At 44.7% G+C, this 19,067-nt stretch overlaps 1 protein-coding gene and 1 non-coding gene across 3 annotated transcripts; one reads left to right on the top strand and one right to left on the bottom strand.

The window, feature by feature from the left end:
• Positions 1–1,885: 1,885 nt before the first annotated feature.
• On the bottom strand, positions 1,886–5,334 carry DAZAP2 (DAZ associated protein 2). Of its 2 annotated transcripts, none has more exons than XM_039241360.1 (4): positions 5,229–5,334; positions 4,070–4,188; positions 3,523–3,691; positions 1,886–2,709 (listed from the first exon to the last, which is right to left on the bottom strand). In XM_039241360.1, exons 1-4 carry the CDS (start codon positions 5,239–5,241, stop codon positions 2,387–2,389), a joined length of 624 nt encoding a protein of 207 aa, XP_039097291.1. In that variant the 5' UTR covers positions 5,242–5,334; the 3' UTR covers positions 1,886–2,386. The 2 variants fall into 2 exon arrangements, with proteins under 2 accessions (XP_039097291.1, XP_039097290.1); XM_039241359.1 differs by having other exon boundaries at positions 2,493–2,709; positions 3,446–3,691; positions 5,229–5,332.
• A 12,549-nt stretch (positions 5,335–17,883) lies between these two features.
• On the top strand, positions 17,884–17,990 carry LOC120237940. The gene has a single exon (XR_005530083.1). It is a non-coding gene; the product is annotated as a U6 spliceosomal RNA (small nuclear RNA).
• Positions 17,991–19,067: the final 1,077 nt, after the last annotated feature.

The raw sequence follows: 19,067 nt of genomic DNA, 5'->3' as shown, positions 1-19,067 counted from the left end.
GGGGCAGAGAGAGAGGGAGACACAGAATCTGAAGCCAACTCCAGGCTCTGAGCCGTTAGTACAGAGCCAGACGTGGGGCTCAAACCCATGAACCACGAGATCATGACCTGAGCTGAAGTTGGACACTTAACTCAGCCACACAGGCGCCCCTGAAGTCTTAATTGTATTGCTTCCATGATCCAAGCTCTGTTCCTCACAAGGTAAGATCCAGGAGTTGAGGAATCAATCTTGACAATCTGCTTTCAGTACTTCTCCACCCAGAACTTGGCAAAATTGAAGGTCACCCTGAACTTGACAAAAACTGTTAACGCTACATTTTCCTCAGGGGTGCCTAGGTGGCTTAGGTGTTAAGCATCCGCCTCGGCTCAGGTCATGATCTCACAGTTCATGAGTGCCAGTCCCCCATCGGGTGAGCTCAAGCCTACTTCAGGTGAGCAGGAGCCTCGCTTCCAGTAAAACATGAGCCCGCATTAGCCCCGCTTCTCTCTCTCTCTCTGCCCCTCGCTCACTTGCACTCTCCCCCAAAAAATAAAGACATTTTCTTCAAGTCCAGTTCTAGAGTAAGGTAGGAGAATCAGTCCTTCCCTTATTCCTAAATTTATGTTTTTGTTGTTAAGTTTGAGAACAAGCAGGAGGGGGAGGAACTGAGAGAAAGGGAGTGAGGAGAAAGAATCCCATGCAGGCTTCTCGCTGTGTGGCTCCTGACTCAGGGCTCCATCTCCAGAACCATGAGATCATGAACCAAGCCAAAACCAAGAGTGGGATGCTTAAAGGACTAAGCCACCCAGGCGCCCCCGTAAGTTGATGATCTGAATATCCCTGGCATAACAGGCTTTTCAAAATCTGAAAGCACTTAGGAAGTAAAATGAAGAGAAGTAAAACATCTATAATGGGACTCATGAAAATAATCAAATCTTGGCCTTACTCTCCTGTGTTTATTTCAAAGGCTTCATTTAAAAAACCAAGAACAGAATGACAGTAGCACCTATTTGAATTCTAGGTGGGAAAGAGGATCTATGGAGAGGAAACCTAAAAACAAAGCTGAGTAAAGAATCCTTGAAGTGAGGTGTAATGCAACTTCATCACTTTATTCAAATCTTCAAAATAGTCTTTATTCTACATTTTTAGTATAAAAAATCCACAAGTTAAGTGCACCACAGTGTAGAGAGAGACATACAACGCTGAACTTCCATAACAGTCAATGGTACAGTCAAACATCACATGTACAGAACACAAAATTTAGATGAACTGAAATTATAAGATAAAATAAAATAAAATCCAATTTCAGAAAACAAAATCAAAATATTAAGGATCCCTGAAATATTCTTAACCCTAATGAGATTTCACTGGACTCAAGTCATTTTGTAGTGAGGGATTCATAACATGACCCCACTGACCCAGCCTAGGAGTTCTTGGGAGCTATGAGTGCCTATGTCCGATACTCTGACAATACATGGTGACCAATTTTTGGATGGGAAAACATCCCTTAATTTGGCTCTTAACGTAATCAGGCTTTTGAAATGCACCCCCGTCCCTGCCCCCACATTTTAAACAAACTTGTTTACAGTACAATTTGCATCGATACCCTTTGTTCAAATAGAGCTCTCAGTTTTGCTGGCACCAAAGCAAATTTGGGTTTGGTTCACGGATGAAGAGAAAGCCTATGAGGAGGGTCCGAGGGGCACCCTCCACTGTTGCCTGAGGAGATGCAAAAAAAAAAAAAAAAAAAAACAGAAGTAATGGGGTACGTGCTTGGGGTACAGAAGGGGTTTCAGAGGNTCTCAGTTTTGCTGGCACCAAAGCAAATTTGGGTTTGGTTCACGGATGAAGAGAAAGCCTATGAGGAGGGTCCGAGGGGCACCCTCCACTGTTGCCAAAAAAAAAAAAAAAAAAAAAAAAAAAAAACCCAGAAGTAATGGGGTACGTGCTTGGGGTACAGAAGGGGTTTCAGAGGATCCTTGTGAAAGACTAGTTAAAAGATGGCAAGTGGGGAGAAGTGCAAGGAGAGAAGGAAGTTAGTTTGACTGGCTTTCTGTCCTGCACCATTGATTCAATGGAGATTGGTGGGAAGGAACTGGAAGACTAGGGTTGAGGCTGGGACATGGGGCAAAGGATGGAAAGGGAAAGGCAGACAACTAATGCGTTTCATTTGTAACAAGTAATAGAAATCAAAGACTTAAAGGAGATTAAAGACCAATCAGAGTAATTTGGCAACTTTAATTCTTAGGAAGATCAAAGTTCCCTCCAAACCTAATTTGATGTTTTATTACTAAGAGCAAAGACCAGTATGGTACAGTATTACTCCAGAGGAAGTCAAGGAAGATCCTTAGGGCTGCTTCACCCACATTCATTTTATGAATGGATGCCTCCCCTACCTCAAAATGCTTTAAGGAGGTACTGCTACCATTACTTGGTTCCTTATTAAGTTTGAAAAGTGCCTGAAAGTTTGGGCACCAGAAAGACACCCCAACAACATGTGTCTAAACTGCAACTTCAGGTTAATATGACTAAAGCAGTTACATTGTGAGAAGTGCTGAAGGTATGTGATGTCTTTCTCGGCACAGAGGTGGCCTCCGTTCTTCACCAGATGGTGTAGCCACCATCTGAGCCACCCATGAAGAAGTTTCCCTTCCGCTGAGTTACGAGGACATTGGCTCCTTGCATGACTGCAAGCTGAGCAGCATTGGGAGGGCATCCAGGGGGTGGTGGCTGAAAGGAAAAGACAAAGGTTGATTGGGCACAGGGCAGCGGAGGCGAGGGAAGTGAACATGGGTGAAAACAGGATCCGTTAGGAAAATGCCAACATGCTGACCAATCACATCTTAAAGCTAGTTCTGCCACCAATTTGGGTTGTAAAGCAGGTCTGTAGTCACTGTGAATCCAAAGATACAAACAGGAAAGAGAGCCTACCACTCATCCAAAGGCATTCCCACCTCATTTCCAGGATATGGCTGGGAGTGGCTGGCCCTAGCAAGAGCCATGTGGGTTCTAATTCTTATATGAGGGGGAGCTAAGCAGGAAACCTAACTAAAATCTCTAGTATCCTTCTAAATGCTACTTAATAGGGATTATGCTTTCTCGATTTTCCATCATCATGCTCCTTGATGGAATGCCACGGGGATGGCAAACTCGATCAATGCTTATGGAATGAATAAGGAGTATTATTAGAGGAGTATCAGAATGGAACTGAAAAGGCAGCGGGCAGGACTCCTAAAACAGGAAAACCAAGGAACCCAGTTAACTCAGACCCCAGGGAATGTGCCAGATGCTACTGAATTGCCACAGTTCTCCTGCGCCCTCAACTGCTTTCTGCCTGACTCCTGGGCATCAGTGCTCACGCCAGTACCACAGCTACTGCCCAGGCATGGTGAAAGGATGAATGTGTAATCTTTTCAGCAAGTTCAAATACGCAAGAGCAGAGTTTTTCTGATAAGGCCATACTCACGGGAATGTTGCCAGCAGTAGCCCCAGCTCCAAATCTGGCACCTGCGTCGTACCCTCCTTCCACCAGCACTGCTGAACCAGGTGGGTAGATGGGACCAACTGGGTAATATGCCATAGGGATTGTGGAACCTAATGGTCCAACAGCCACAGACTGGGCCATGGGAAGATACAGGGAGGCGCCAGGAAATGCAGCCGACATGGTGGGGACTGTGGCAGCCCCTGGGTGCACGAAGCTCGGACGATAGAGCTGCAAGAGGCAGAGAAGGCAATGTGTTGCTTCATGACATTCCAATCTGAGATCTCTTAATTCTCCTTATGCAGACTATGCTCTGAGTTACACGAACTGCCTTTCCACTGCCACTCAATAGTCTCCTGGATCACTTCCTGCTATAGCTAATGTTAGGCTCAAGGAGCGCACACTCATCTTCTTAACCTCAGCCTGTGCCAAAAGGCATAATCAGATAGTGCATTCCCAACCCCAACAGAAATTGCTGAAGTACACGGTGTTTTGAATTATTCATGGGAGCACTCCCTCCTGTTTGTGGAGAGTAAATAACTATGGGGAGCTCAGGACTGAAAATGTGATCCAAGAGTATTCAGTTCAAGTCGAGAAAACCGGAAGCACCTCTGAGTAGGCAGGTGGGGCATCAGTGTAGGGTGGAGCCTGAGGAAGATGCAAGGTCTGAGGGTACACTGGATTCCCAGGAGGCTGCACAGGGTAGGTTGGCTGCGTCGGATATTGACCTGAAAGACAAGGGGGGGAGGGGAGAAATGCATGTTGCCTATCATTCTGAGCCACCAAACTGGGGCAGAGCATACTGGGTAGTTACCTAGCCGAAACCAGCAGGAGATGTGTACGCTGACTGCTCTGGAGGGCCTGATTTCTGGAACCAAGAAAATAAGCATTCTCTTTGCACTCTTTTCCTGGCCTATACCCGAGGATACTGGATTCTAACTCGACAGGAAAGGCGCTCTTCCCGTTAGCACACTGGTGTAAGGGAAAGTCTCGTCGGGCCCGTTTCTTCCACAATGCAGGGCAAGTCTGGGCACCCGTTCCTGACAATGTACCAACGGGACACCCTGCCTCTGCTCTCGGTGGTCTCCAAAGGCCTGGTTGTTACTAGCCAAGACCTCGTTGAGTCACGGTGGTTAACGATTATTTACCCCATCGATTCCTACTCAAGGTCGACTTCCAAGTAAAATGAGTGGTGAAAGTGAACCTTCAGGCCCGAGGGAAGGTAAATGTCCTGAGGAACAAATGAGGTTCGTATTCTGCCAGACACTCGTGCAATCACAGGAACCGGCAGAAGTCCGGGCCGCCATCGGAGAGAAGGGGGAAAAGACCCTTCTGGGCCCCCCTGGCCCGCCCACCAGCGCCGGCACCTCACTAGTTAAGCCCGGGCGCCAGCCTCTGGTTCCGGAGCGCGGCGCCCCGCCTCCGCTGGCTCTCCATTGGCCTGCCCAAATCCCTGCTCTAGCTCCCCATTTGCTCCTGCACATGTCTATCATGACAAGCCTTTTCTCCCCCCCACCCCCACCCCTCCACCCGAGCCCGCAGCTCCAAACTGCGCCACAGAGTTTAAGGGGGAAAGGGCCGGGAAAGAGCGAGCAGCCGTAGTGCGGAGATGACGAAGGCGTCTGGCGCAACCCCTGGAACTACAGCTGGCCCCGGACCGAGGCGCAGCTCGCCCCAAGCTTGGCGTTTGGCGACCCTGGACTCCGAGCCCGCTCGCTCCAGGCTAGCGCTATTCCCCGCGACGGCCCCAGCCGCCCCCTGTCCTTGCCTTTGCTGTTCATGGTGGCTGCTGGTCCGGTTCGGCTCGGCGTCGCGGACGGTTATTTTTTTCGTCCTCTTCCTGTTCGTAGTCACTTCCGTGTCACGTGACGATTCGTCCGCCTAGCGTCACTCGACGCCCGAGTGCCGCTGCCGCCGGAAGCCCCGCCCTTTTGCTCGGCCTCCAGTAGCTAGAGGCAGGGCTCGCGGGGTCCCGCCCATCCGCGCGCGTCGACTCCGCCCCTTGGGTCCTGTCTCTCAACCCCCACCCGCGTCCCACGACGCGAAGGAAACCAAATACAGGTAGTGTGCAAACCAGGGTTGTTTTTCTTTGTGTTTTTTTTTTTTTTTCTCTCTCGGGCGCTCGGAGGCAGAACCATTAAACTCTTCCCCGGAACTTTTTTACACCTACGCGCAGCCACTCAAGGTCACCTCACCTTAACAGCCTTTCCTCAAGAGGCGTAGAGTGCTACTTATTTCTCTACCGGCCTGAAATACGTTCCCCAAACCTTGGCCTATCGCGCAGTTTCCCTCTTACGAAGCCCAGTTTAAGCCTCAGCTAAGTCAGGATTTATTTTGCCAGACCAGCCGTCATCTGTCCTTTTCTGAGGTAGAGCTTCAGTACGATCTTCGCTGTCTTGTCTGTACCACAGACCGGCTGTCAGTATTCACTCCCGTGACCTGTCTTTGTTACCAAAAAGCATGTTTTGCCGTGTGTCCACAGCGGCTGGCACTAAAACGGGCACGCTCGCCGTCCCTAGAGAGTGCTTGTGGCCCTGCCTTCCTTTGGCACTTGGTACAGGTGACCTGTGAGGTGACTTGTTTATGTTTTCTCTAAAATGGTGTTTCACCTCTAACCTAATTTCCCTTATAGGCAGAGATGCCATCCTCCGGGACAGCAATTAAGGTTTCCCTTCCATCCATCATTTTAAAATATGCCAACAATGTGCAGGTACAGAGATGGAACTGAGCACGACATTTTTGACGTTCAGATTAATACTAGTATTGAAAAGCCTGCATTTGCTCTTTTCCTGTATGTCTGACTCTAATCTTGAAGGCAGCATAGTGTTAGACATTCACTCATTCAGCCTCTCTGTGAAACGCTTACAAATGCCAGGCACTGTGCTAAAACAGAACAAAGCCCAGGCGCTCTTGAAGCTCACCTTCCAGTTCAGGGGCTTGCAAACTTTTTTGTCCACAAATCCACAACAGCGTGCTTTAAATCAGGACTCAGCACACACACACACACACACACACACACACACACACACATTTACAACAAAATCTTTTGACCTAGTACTTTTCCTTCTATGTACACTGCACTGTAGTCTTTTATATTCTATTTATTTTTTTCAGACCTGGTTGCGATTTCCCATCCCACAAACAAGTCAGGACCCACAGTTTGGAATGCGCTGTTTTTTAGTAGACTTTTAGCTCCAGAGCCTCGCACCTATTTTTAGCATGATGATTGCAGTCAGTAATTGGGAAGTAAAGGAGTGAATAAATCCTTGAAGGTCAGATCAAACCTTCCCTGTGTCCTAACTTTTCCAAATCAGATCCTAAATTGATTCCACCCCAGAGCGTGAAACTGGAGAAGTCACTAATGGATCCCAACCTCTACCCCATGCTCAAGGCATCAGAAAATAACTGAACCTAGGAAAGGAAACTTCCCTTAATTCTCTCTGTGGGCTCACAGAGACCCTGAGTGTGTGGACTATAGCAGTCTGTGTCAATCAGAGTATAAGAAGTGGTCCCTAAATCAAGACATGAGTTCTGTTCTCACTCTGTCACCAACTGACTTTAGTCCTCTTCTACTCAGATCCCACTTATTCTCTATGACTTATTTGTTTATTTTTAATTTGTTGTAAGTTTATGTATTTTGAGAAAGACAGAGATAGTGTGAGTGGAGGGAGGGGCAGAAAGAGAGAAAGAGAGACAGAATCCCAAGCAGGCTCCATGTGTCAGTGCAGAGCCTGACTCAGGGCTCGAACTCACAAAACCAGAGATCTTGACCTGAGCAGAAACCAAGAGATGGACACTTAACCGACTGAGCCATCCAAGCGCCCTTCCCTGCTATTTATTAATAAGGTGACCTTACAAGTTGAAGGCCCTTAGCAGACTGAGGAAAGCTGCAGGTCAGGAAACTGTATTTCAGAGAGGTTAAGTAGTTGAACTGAGTTACACAGCTGCTAAGCCAGTAATCCAACTCAAGGTTTGTGTGACTTTGCGAGTGTTGTTTTTAATTTATTTACATTGTTTAATATGTTAATGCTGTTTTAAAATCTCTTGCCTCCCAAGGGTCTCTGTTTCATCTGCCAGAAAGGTCACACAATCCTTGTGTCACCTCCAGCTCCAGACTCTGTTTAGCAAAGGAAATGAACAAAGGGAAGCCTGAGAAGACAGAGGGAGAGTGGACAGAACTGATAATCAGGTTGTACATTTTGGTCAGGCCCTACCAGGTGTTAAACACTCAAATACTGGGGCGCCTGGGTGGCTCAGTCAGTGAAACGTCTGACTCTTGATCTCAGCTCAGGTCTCAATCTCAGGGTCGTGAGTTCAAGCCCCATGTCAGGCTGTGCGCTGGGCATGAAGCCCACTTTAAAAAGAAAGAAAGAAAAGAGAGTCGGGTGCCTGGGTGGCTCAGTTGGTTGAGCATCCGACATCGGCTCAGGTCATGATCTCACGGTTCATGGGTTTGAGCCCCACGTTGGGTTCTGTGCTGACAGCTCAGAGCCTGGCACCTGCTTTGGATTCTGTGTCTCCCCCTCTCTGTGACCCTCCCTGACTTGTCCTCTATCTCTCAAAAATAAATAAACATTTAAAAAAAACTAAAAAACAAAAACAAAACACCAAATACTTCTAGTGAATGGTAAATAGCCACTGTTCCAAGCTGTCTCCCCAGGCACACCTGTCTGCTCTGACCCTCCACTGGAATCCATCTCCTGCCCAGGATCTCTCCATGGTCCAGTGATTAAAAGGTAAACTGTGACACCCGGGAAGCCTCCGGGACTTACCTCCAGCCAAGGCAAACTGCCTTCAGATTGGTCATTGCTGCCTGTACAGGGTGTTAGGTGTTTTGCTGGCTACTCCGGGACCTGGGCACAGAGCAAGCTAGGGCAGAGCCAAATGAGATTACCCAGAGAGGGGGTGCCTGGGTGGCTGAGTCGCTTAAGAGAGTACCAAGAGAAATGGAAGGGTACAAGCCACAGCTCTCTGGCAGGTGGGCTTAAGGAACAACTGGCTACTTTCTTGGAGAGGAGTCCAGAGCCTTTCTGTTTTCTTAATTCTCCAGGGTCCCCCCAACTAAGATGAAATGTTAATCCTGTCATTTATCAAACATCCTTTCTTGAATTAATTTAACAACTATTTATTGAGCACCTACTATGTGCCAGGCCCTGTGATAGGCACTAGGGAAACAGTAGTGAAGAAGCAGGCTCAGTCCCCACCTTCCCAGAACTTAGTCTGCCTAATGGGAGTGACAGAAGTCAACAGATAATCACGATGTAGCGTGACTGGCACTGACTTAAGGACAGAATGGGGTGGGGGGTGTTAGGAGAACGCATAGATGAGGTACCTAATCTCCTCTACTTGGGTCAAGTGGGGCTTCCCGCTGGCAGAGTGATGTTTGAGAAGAAATCTGAAGGGTGAGTGGAAGTTAAGCAAGTGAAGGGAATTCCTCAAAGAAGGAAAGCTTATGCAAAGGCCTGGGAAGCGAGAGAGCGTACAGAGAGGGAGGACATGGAAACAGTTCAGTATGGCGGGAGCACGGAATGGGAGGTGAGAACTGGCTGAAGAAGTCAGCACGAGCCAGACCACACGAGGGATCCTGGAGCTCCCGGAGGACCCTAACTTAAGACACTGGATTCTACCTGGGGGCGCCAGTTAGCCACTGAAGAGCTTTAAGAGACAAGTGACGTGATCCTGTTTTTATTTTAGAAATTGCTTTCTGGCTACAAAATGTAGACTAGAGTAGACAGGGACAAAAGTGGAAGTGTGTCTGGGAGAGCATTCAGAATACCAATGTAGTAATTTAAGTGAGTGGTGATAGCAGACTGGCCCAGGGAAATGGTGGTAGGGTAGAAAAATGTCGGGGTCAGGGAAGGGCATTCCAGAACTATTTAGGAGGCAGAAACAACCAGACTAATTAATACTCAGGATTAATGTCCAGGATTCATTAAGAGAATTAATGGGAGGGATGATAACTACATAAAGTGAAAAGACAAATGCCTGGGTGGCTCAGTCGGTTAAGCGTCCGACTTTCGCTCAGGTCATGATCTTCCGGTTCGTGGGTTTGAGCCCCGCGTCGGGCTCTGTGCTGACTGCCAGCTCAGAGCCTGGAGCCTGTTTGAGATTCTGTGTCTCCCTCTCTCTCTGACCCTCCCCAGCTCACACTGTCTCTTCTCTTTCTCTCAGAAATAAATAAAACATTAAAAATTTAAAAAAATAAAAGACAAATGACAGATTAGAGAAGAGATATCTGCAGTTTGTACAAGGGGCTAAGCGCCCTGTCCTAGAACTCACGGAGATCAGTCAGTATATGACCAGCCACTGGAAAAAGTAGCAAATGACAATTACAGACGGTTGAGAGAAAAGTAAATATAAATGACTTTTAAACATACAAGATGATGTTCAGCTTCACTCTTTTTTTTTTTTTTAATTTATTTATATTGAGACAGCGTGGGGAAGAGGGAGAGGAGGAGAGAAGGAGGATCCCAAGCAGGCTCCACGCTGTCCGCACAGAGCCTGATGTGGGCTCGAACCATAAACCGTGAGACCATGACCCGAGCTAAAAGCAAGAGTTAGATTCCTAACCGACTGAGCCACCCAGGTGCCCCTCAGCTTCACTCTATGTAATAAGAAAAAGGCAAATGAAAACCACGCAGACACCATTATCAGATTGGTAAAATCCACACATTTACTAACTTCACTCTATTTGCAGGGCTGTGAATAAGCAGACACTCTTATTTTTTGTTTTTATTTTTTAAAGTTTTTATTCTCATTTCAGCTAATTAATATACAATGTAATATTAGTTTCAGGTGTACAATATACTGATTCAAGACATCCATGCGACATCACCACCACAAGTGCACTCCTTAACCCCATCACCTGTTTCACCCATCCCCCACTCCGTGGTAAACATCGGTTCTCTATCATTAAGTCTGCTTTTTTTTTTTAATGTTTTATTTATTTTTGAGAGAGAGACAGATAGCGTGAGCAGGGGAAGGTCAAAGACAGAGAGGGAGACACAGAATCTGAAGACAGGCTCCAGGGTGTGAGCTAGCTGTCAGCACAGCCCAATGTGGGGCTCGAACCCACGAACCGTGAGATCACAACCTGAGCCTAAGTCGTACGCCCAACCAACTGAGCCACCCAGGTGCCCCCTCATTAAGTCTGCTTCTTGATTTGTCTTGCTCTCTTATTTTTTTCCTTTGCTTGTTTGTTTTGTGTCTTAAATTCTACATGAGTGAAATATGTTTTTTAAAAAAATAATTTATTTCTTTTTAAATTTATATCCAAGTTAGTTAACATATAGTGCAACAGTGATTTCAGGAGTAGATTCCTTAATGTCCCTTCCCCATTTAGCCCATCCCCCCTCCCACAACCCCTCCAGTAACCCTCTGTTTGTTCTCCATATTTAAGAGTCTCTTCTGTTTTGTCCCCCTCCCTGTTTTTATCTTATTTTTGCTTCCCTTCCCTTATGTTCATCTGTTTTGTATCTTAAACTTCTCATATGAGTGAAGTCATTTGATATTTGTCTTTCTCTGATGGACTAATTTCACTTAGCATAATACCCTCTAGTTCCATCCACATAATTGCAAATGGCAAGCGTTCATTCTTTTTGATTGCTGAGTAATACTCCACTATATATATATACACACACACACACACACACACACATATATATATATATACACGTGTATGTATATATATATATACCACATCTTCTTTATCCACTCATCCATCGATGGACATTTGGGCTCTTTCCATACTTTGGCTGTTGTTGATAGCGCTGCTATAAACATTGGGGTGCATGTGCCCCTTTGAAACAGCACACCTGTATCCTTTGGATAAATACCTAGTAGTGCAATTGCTGGGTCATAAGGTAGTTCTTTTTTTAACTTTCTGAGGAACCGCCATAGTGTTTTCCATAGTGGCTGCACCAGTTTGCATTCCCACCAGCAGTGCAAAAGAGATCCTCTTTCTCCGCATCCTTGCCAACATCTGTTGTTGTCTGAGTTGTTAATGTTAGCCATTCTGACTGGTGTGAGGTGGTATCTCATTGTGGTTTTCATTTGTATTTCCCTGATGATGAGTGATGTTGAGCATTTTTTCATGCCTCAATTGGCCATCTGGATGTCTTCTTTGGAGAAGTGTCTATTCATGTCTTCTGCCTCTTTCTTCACTGGATTATTTGTTTTCTGGGTGTTGAGTTTGGTAAGTTCTTTATAGATATTGGATACTAACCCTTTATCTGATATGTTGTTTGCAGATATCTTCTTCCATTCGGTCGGTTGCCTTTTAGTTTTGCTGAAAGTTTCCTCTGCTGTGCAGAAGCTTTTTATCTTGATGAGGTCCCATAGTTCATTTTTACTCTTTCCCATGCCTCTGGAGATGTGTTGGGTAAGAAGTTACTCCAGCCAAGGTCAAAGGGGTTTCTGCCTGCTTTCTCCTCAAGGATTTTGATGGCTTCCTGTCTTAACGCGTAGGTCTTTCATCCATTTTGAGTTTATTTTTGTGTATGGTGTAAGAAAGTGGTCCAGATTCATTTTTCTGCATGTCTCTGTCCAGTTTTCCCAGCACCATTTGTTGAAGAGATTGTCTTTATTCCATTGGATATTTTTTCCTTCTTTGTCAAAAATTAGTTGGCCATATGTTTGTAGGTCCATTTCTGGGTTCTCTATTCTGTTCCATTGATCTGAGTGTTTGTTTTTGTGCCAGAAATCATACGATATTTGTCTTTCTGTGACCCCACTCTAATTTATTGCTGTGGGAATATAAATTGGTATAACTCCTATTAGGTTAGTTTGGCAATATCTATCGATACACAATATCTATCGATACACATTACCATCCCCATTTCTAGGAATGATTCCTACAGATATATTTGCACTCATGAGAAACTCTGTGTATAAAGTTATCACCATAGCATTGTAATAGCAAAAGGTTAGGAATAACCCATATGTCCATCAATAGGGAAGTGGTAAAATAAATCTTAGTACAGTCACACAACTAAGTACTCTATGGCTGTAACAAAGAATGAGAAAGCTCTCCAAAATATATTTAAAATTTTTTTGATATCTATTTATTTTTGAGAGAGAGAGAAACAGAGTGTGAGCAGGAGAGGGGCAGAGAGAGAGGGAGACAGAATCCAAAGCAGGCTCCAGGCTCTGAGCTGTCAGCACGGAGCCCAACATGGGGCTCGAACTCACAAACTGTGAGATCATGTACGTTTAACTGACTGAGCCACCCAGGTGCTCCTCCAAAATATGTTTTAAATAAAAAAAATAAAAATGAAATCTTCAGAATAGTGTGGTTAGCATCATGTGTTTTGTAAAAGAACAGGAAAACCAAGAATATTCATTGGCATTTGAGTAAAGAAATTCTGAAAGAATATACAAGCTACCTATAAAAAGTGGCTACTGGTTTGTGTGGGGAGACAGAAGTAAAAGTGAGACTTTTCACTGTATACCTTTAAATTTTTTTAAAATTGGGGCACCTGGGTAGCTCAGTCAGTTAAGTGTCTGATTCTTGATTTCAGCTCAGGTCATGATCTCCCAGTTCGTGGGTTCGAGCCCCGTATTGGGCTCCATACTGACAGTGCAGAGCCTGCTTGGGATTCTCTCTGTCCCTCTTTTTGCCCCTCCCCTGCCCTCGCTTTGTCTTTCTCCCTCTTTCTCAAAATAAGTAAACTTAAAAGAAACATAAATAAAAATTTTGAACCATATGAATGTTTATCAAGTCAAAAAATTAAAGCAATGTTGGCACACCTATGAAAATGGCTAATCTGGGGACACCTGGGTGGCTCAGTCAGTTAAGTGTCCAACTCTTGGTTTCAGCTCAGGTCATGATCTCACAGTTTGTGGTTTGGGGTCCCATGTCACACACTCCATGCTGGCAGTGCAGAGCCTGCTTGCGATTCTTTCTCTCTCTCTCTCCTTCTCTCATAGCCACTCCCCTTCTCATTCTCTCTCTCTCATAATAAATAAATAAACTAAAAATATTTTAAAAATAAAATGGGTAATATAAGAAGCCTGACAATTTCAAGTGTTAGAATGTACAGCTATTAGAACTGTCATATACTGGGGTGCCTGGGTGGCTCAGTTGGTTAAGCTTCTGACTTCAGCTCAGGTCATGATCTCATGGTTCATGGGCTCGAGCCCCGCATCGGGCTCTGTGCTGACCGCTAGCTCAGAGCCTGGAGCCTGTTTCAGACTCTGTATCTCCCACTCTCTCTGACCCTTCCCTGCTCATGCTGTGTGTGTGTGTCTCTCTCTCAGAAATAAATAACATTTTAAAAAAAAGATCGGTCATATACTGCTAGTAAGAGTATAAAATGGTACAACCACTTTGAAAACAGTATGGCAGGATCTTTAAAAGTTAAACATACACATAGAACTACCCTACTGTGATCCAGCAATTGCACTACTAAGTATTTACCCAAAGGATACAAAAAAACTGATTATTTATAGCAGCGCTATCAACAATAGCCAAATTATGAAAAGAGCCCAAATGTCCATCGACTGATGAATGGATAAAGAAGTTGTGATACACACACACACACACACACACACACACACACACAGGAATATTATTCAGCCATAAAAAAAAGAATGAAATCTTGCCATTTGCAACGGTGTGGATGGAGCTAGAGGGTATTGTGCTAAGTGAAATAAGTCAGTCAGAGAAAGACAAATACCACATCATTTCACTCTATGTGGAATTTAAGAAACAAAACAGATGAACATGGGAAAGAGAGGCAAACCCATAAAATACACTCTTTAAAAAATTATTTTTAATGTTCATTTTTTTCAAATTAATACTTCTTTATGCTTTATTTCTGAGAGAGAGAGGCAGCGTGAGCAGGGGAGGGTCAGAGAGAGAGGGAGACACAGAATCTGAAACAGGCTCCACACTCAGAGCTAGCTGTCAGCACAGAGCCCGATGCGGGGCTCAAAACCACACACCATGAAATCATGACCAGAACTGGGACGCCTGGGTGTCTCTGTCGGTTGAGTGTCCGACTTCAGCTCAGGTCATGACCTCACAGTTCGTGGGTTTGAGCCCCACATTGGGCTCTGTGCTGAGAGCTGGCTCAGAGCCCGGAGCCAGCTTCGGATTCTGTGTCTCCCTCTCTCTCTCTGACCCTTCCCTGCTCATGCTGCTCTCTCTCAGAAATAATAAAACATTAAAAAAAAAAAAAGAAATCATGACCAGAACCAAAGTTGGCTGCTCAACGGACAGAGCCACTCAGGTGCCCCAAACAGACTCTTAATTATAGAGAACAACCTGAGGGGTGCTGGGAGGGGGGATGGGTTACATGCGTCATGGGTACTAAGGAGAGTGCTTGTTGGGATACATACTAGGAGTGTGTGTAGGTGATGAGTCACTAGATTCTAGTCCTGAAACTAATATTGCACTATATGTTGACTAACTGGCATTTAAACAAAAAAAATTGAAATAAATAATAAAACAATTTTTTTAAGTTAAACATACACATACCATATGATCCAGCTATTCCATTCCTGTTAACCCAAGAGAAATTAAAGTATATGGCCACACACAGACTTACAAGGGTATTTATAACAGCTTCATTTGTAACAGTCCCAAATTGGAAACAACGCAAATGACTGTCAACAGGTCAGTGGATAAACAAATTGTGGTGTTGCCATACAATAAAAAGGAATGAACTATGGAGGAGCATGGGTGGCTCAGTTTAAGCATTGGACTCTTGATTTTGGCTGAGGTCATGATCTCAGAGTCGTGAGATCAAGCCCCACACCAGGGCTCTGAGCTAGGTGTGGAGCAAAATTAGGGCAGAACTTGGCAAATGCTAGAGTAGAGATGGGTAAGCTGTGGTCTGAGGGTTCAGAGAATGGCTTTGCCTCTTCCTGCTGGGTCCCTACTCCCAATTAATCAGGCTGAGTAGAGCTTTTTTATGTACCTTTTTAAAAAAGTTTTTTCATTTATTTTGAGAGAGAGCGAGTGAATAAGCATGAGTCGGGGAGGGGCAGAGAGAGGGAATCCCACTGACAGTGCAGAGCCCAATGTGGGACTCGAACCCAAGAACTGTGAGATCATGACCTGAGCCTAAGTCAAGAGTCGGACACTTAACTGACTGAGCCACCCAGGCACCCCTTTTTATGTAAATTAACTGAACACCTACTATGTGTTGTGCTCTTGACTTATGTAATGGGAAGAACAAACCCACCTCCTATTTCCCAGCTCAAGAAGGAGGGTAGTGGTTTGTGGAAGAATCCAGTCAGGCTCTTTGAAGCAGCCTTTTCAAAGTTTTGGCTGGTTTTTGTGTAACTAAGGGAACAAGGATTACAAGATATATGACTCAGAAATGGACCCTCCTTTCTTACTCCAGGCAAGCCTTTGTAGGAGAGGCACTAACACTGCTCTGCATAATAATGCAAAGGGCTAATTCCACCGTGGCAGGGGCAGCGTCTCTTCTTTGGGGGTTTTGATCAATTTCTCTCAATGTGAAATCCCAAGCCACCTGCATCGGAATCATTTCGTGCTTATTAAAAGTGCAAAGTAATGCAGTGATACTGACACACATCAACATTTGCCTATTTGGGGGTTGAGATTTCATTTCATTCTTTGAGGGGTGTGTATGTGTTACAAAGGCTGCTTACTTTCGAAAGGACAGTCAGAAAGAATAAAGCCTCATCTGCATCTCAGTCTGGCCAAGAGACTGGAGGGGTTCGGGACTCGGGTGCCAGCATCCCCTAGACAGTTCTGCTGGCTGGACTGTCTGCCAGAGCTCACTGGGACACATACTCTGTGGCGCCTTTCCCCTGTTCCACCTCATAACATACACACACACATACACACACACACACACACACACACACACACACTTAGCTCTTCCAGACTGAATTTGTCAGATTTAGGGAAATTTATTAGGAGTAGCTGAGGAACAAGAGGGAGGAAGGCCCTGGGGCTTCCCAGAAAGAAGTGGGGTTTTTTTTAAAAAAATTTTTAAAGTTTATTTTGAGAGAGACAGAGCATGAATGGGGGAGGGGCAGAGAGAGAAGGAGACCAAGAATCCCAAACAAGCTCTGTGCTGTCAGCGCAGAGCCCTGACACAGGGCTCTAACTCATGAAATCTTGAGATCATGACCTGAGCTGTAACCAAGAGCCGGATGCTTAACCGACTGAGCCAACCAGGTGCCCCAGAAGTGGAGGTCTGAAGGCGTTTCTAGGGAGGGAAGCAGACCTGAGGACAGGGAGCCAGATTAGTGCCTGGGGTACATCCATGAAAGGTACAGACCCTTTAATAAAGATTTAATTTCTTAACTGTTTTTCACTTGGATTATAGGGAAAGTTAAAGCAAACTTATTTATTTTATTTTAGAGTGTGTGCATGGGGGAGAGGAGCAGAGGGAAAGAGAGAAAACCTTAAGACAACGCATTCAGCCCAGAGCCTGATGTGGAGCTCAATCCAAAGATCCTGGGATCATGACCTGAGCTGAATCAAGAGTTGGACATTCAACCAACTGAGGCACCCAGGCACCCCAAAGGCAAATTTTTTTTAAGTTTATTTTTATTTTGAGAGAGACAAAGAGAGCATGAGTTGGGGGAGAGGCACAGAAGAGAGAGGATTCCAAGGAGGCTCTGCACCATCAGCACAGAGCCCAACACAGGGCTCAATCCCATAAACCATGAGATCACTACCTGAGCCAAAATCAAGAGTCATACACTCAACCAACTGAGCCACCCAGGCGCTCCCCAAAGGCAAATTTTTAGTACGTTCCCTTATTCATTGCAATTCTCTTTAGTCTTCCCCCAACCCTTCGGTAAAGAACATTTTGTGTAGTCATGTTGAGGAGAATCCATAGCTCTGCTCCCCTGTGACTATAGTTGCATTTCATCCAGTGGAACCACATCATGAGTTTTAGGCTGTGACCAGCAGCCAAGTGAATGGAATAGAAGGACCGAATGGAATAGAAGGTCAAGCAGAAGTCTTGGGAGACAGACATGAGACAAACCTTGCCTTTCGTTCCACTTCCCCAAATACACTAGAGAGAGAGACAGGTGACCCTTAACATGGAAGGATATGAAAAAAGAAAAAAAAGGAGGAAGATGCTGACACTTGGGTTTATATGCATAATATCCTCTAACACTTAAAAAACCCTAGGAGTGAATGTTCTTCGCATTTGTAAAATGGGAAGCTATGACTTAAAGAAAGCTAACCTGTCCAAGGCTACACAGCTAGTTAAGTTACCATGGTCACATCTGAGCACAAATCTGTGGACCTGATTGGATTATAACGTCTCCTACTTGTTCCTGTCGCAATGGAGGTTGGCTCCCTGTCCATGCCCCAGGGACATTTGTTATTCTCCGTTCTATAGAACTTTGTATTATTTGATGCTTTCAAACCTATATTGCTTCTGTAGTTCACAGAAATAATCAAAACATAAAAAAAGGGAAAATAAGTGCTCGCTTCGGCAGCACATATACTAAAATTGGAACGATACAGAGAAGATTAGCATGGCCCCTGCGCAAGGATGAGACGCAAATTCGTGAAGCGTTCCATATTTTTGTGAATCTTAATGTAAACTAAGGACTTTGAGTGATGATGATGTACAAATGTAGGTGCATTTTTGGAAAAAAAAAAAAAACAAAGTGCCATTCTGGTGAGTGATGTTAGTAGTAATAGTGAACACTATGAATGTGGGGTGGGGGGGAAGGGACATATGAGAAATCTCTGTATCTCTCAATTTCATTAAAAAGCTAAAAAGTCATTTTTAAAAAAAAAAAAAAAAAGGGAAAATAATAAAATTAATGGTTTCCAGAAAACATTGTAAAATGCCCCTTTCTTGGGACCAGTGGTTTTCATCACCCAGAGGACTTAGGAAGACAGAATATAAAGAACATGGAACGCAAAGAAAATTCAGGTTCTACACCTGGCCTGCTCCTCACCAGCTATTTGGCCTTAGACAAGTCACTTCACCTCTCTAAGCCTCCCTCAATTTTCTCATCTTGACTATTACTCCTACCTCACAGATTTGGTGTGAAGGTCAAATAAGATAAATGATAAATATTTCTGGAACTATAGCAATCAGCCTGTATCTTAATCTAAGTATCAACTCTATCAGATTTGCTGAAGCTGCTCTTTTATGGCAAGGAAGGATACCCTCCTCTGGCCATTTCCTGGGTACAGTCTCTGTGCAAGCAGGAATCAGGGGCCTTTAGCCAAGTCAAATGAATGGTGGTTGATTCTGACAATTTATTTCCTACTCCAGGCTTTCTTCCCCTCTTATCTACACATCTGCTTGTCAGAAATAAATTTCTTTTTCCTCCAATATCATTTTTTGATGGAAACTTCCAGACTTACTCAGATGGGAGAAGGGGGGGAGGAGAACAAAAGACCACATTTCTTCTGCATTTCAATCAACAACCTCATTTTCTTCTAACAGTTGAAGTGAACTTCTTATGAATAATGGATGATGGCCTGATGAATATGCACACAGCCTATTATGCCTGTGAGGTTTGGTAAATAATTTATGAGCTAAAATGTTCCTCACCTTGTTACTGTACAAAAATTATGGAAAAAAAACATATTTACCCTTGGAGCTGGTAGGGTGGTCTGTCAAAGTGACAGCAGCCTAGTAATACA

This window comes from Hyaena hyaena, unplaced genomic scaffold, assembly GCF_003009895.1.
Source record: "Hyaena hyaena isolate Hyena2069 unplaced genomic scaffold, ASM300989v1 scaffold_192, whole genome shotgun sequence".
Classification (NCBI taxonomy): domain Eukaryota; kingdom Metazoa; phylum Chordata; class Mammalia; order Carnivora; family Hyaenidae; genus Hyaena; species Hyaena hyaena.
Note: the sequence above shows the minus strand (reverse complement) of the source record. Positions and strands in the feature narration are given on the sequence as shown.

Coding starts and splice junctions, on each gene's coding strand:
- DAZAP2 (XM_039241360.1), bottom strand. Junction 3,692..4,069: donor CCCCACCTGCCTACTCAGAG/GTGCTTCCGGTT, acceptor TGCCTCTTGCAG/CTCTATCGTCCGAGCTTCGT. Junction 2,710..3,522: donor TGGTCCCATCTACCCACCTG/GTTCAGCAGTGC, acceptor TTTTCCTTTCAG/CCACCACCCCCTGGATGCCC.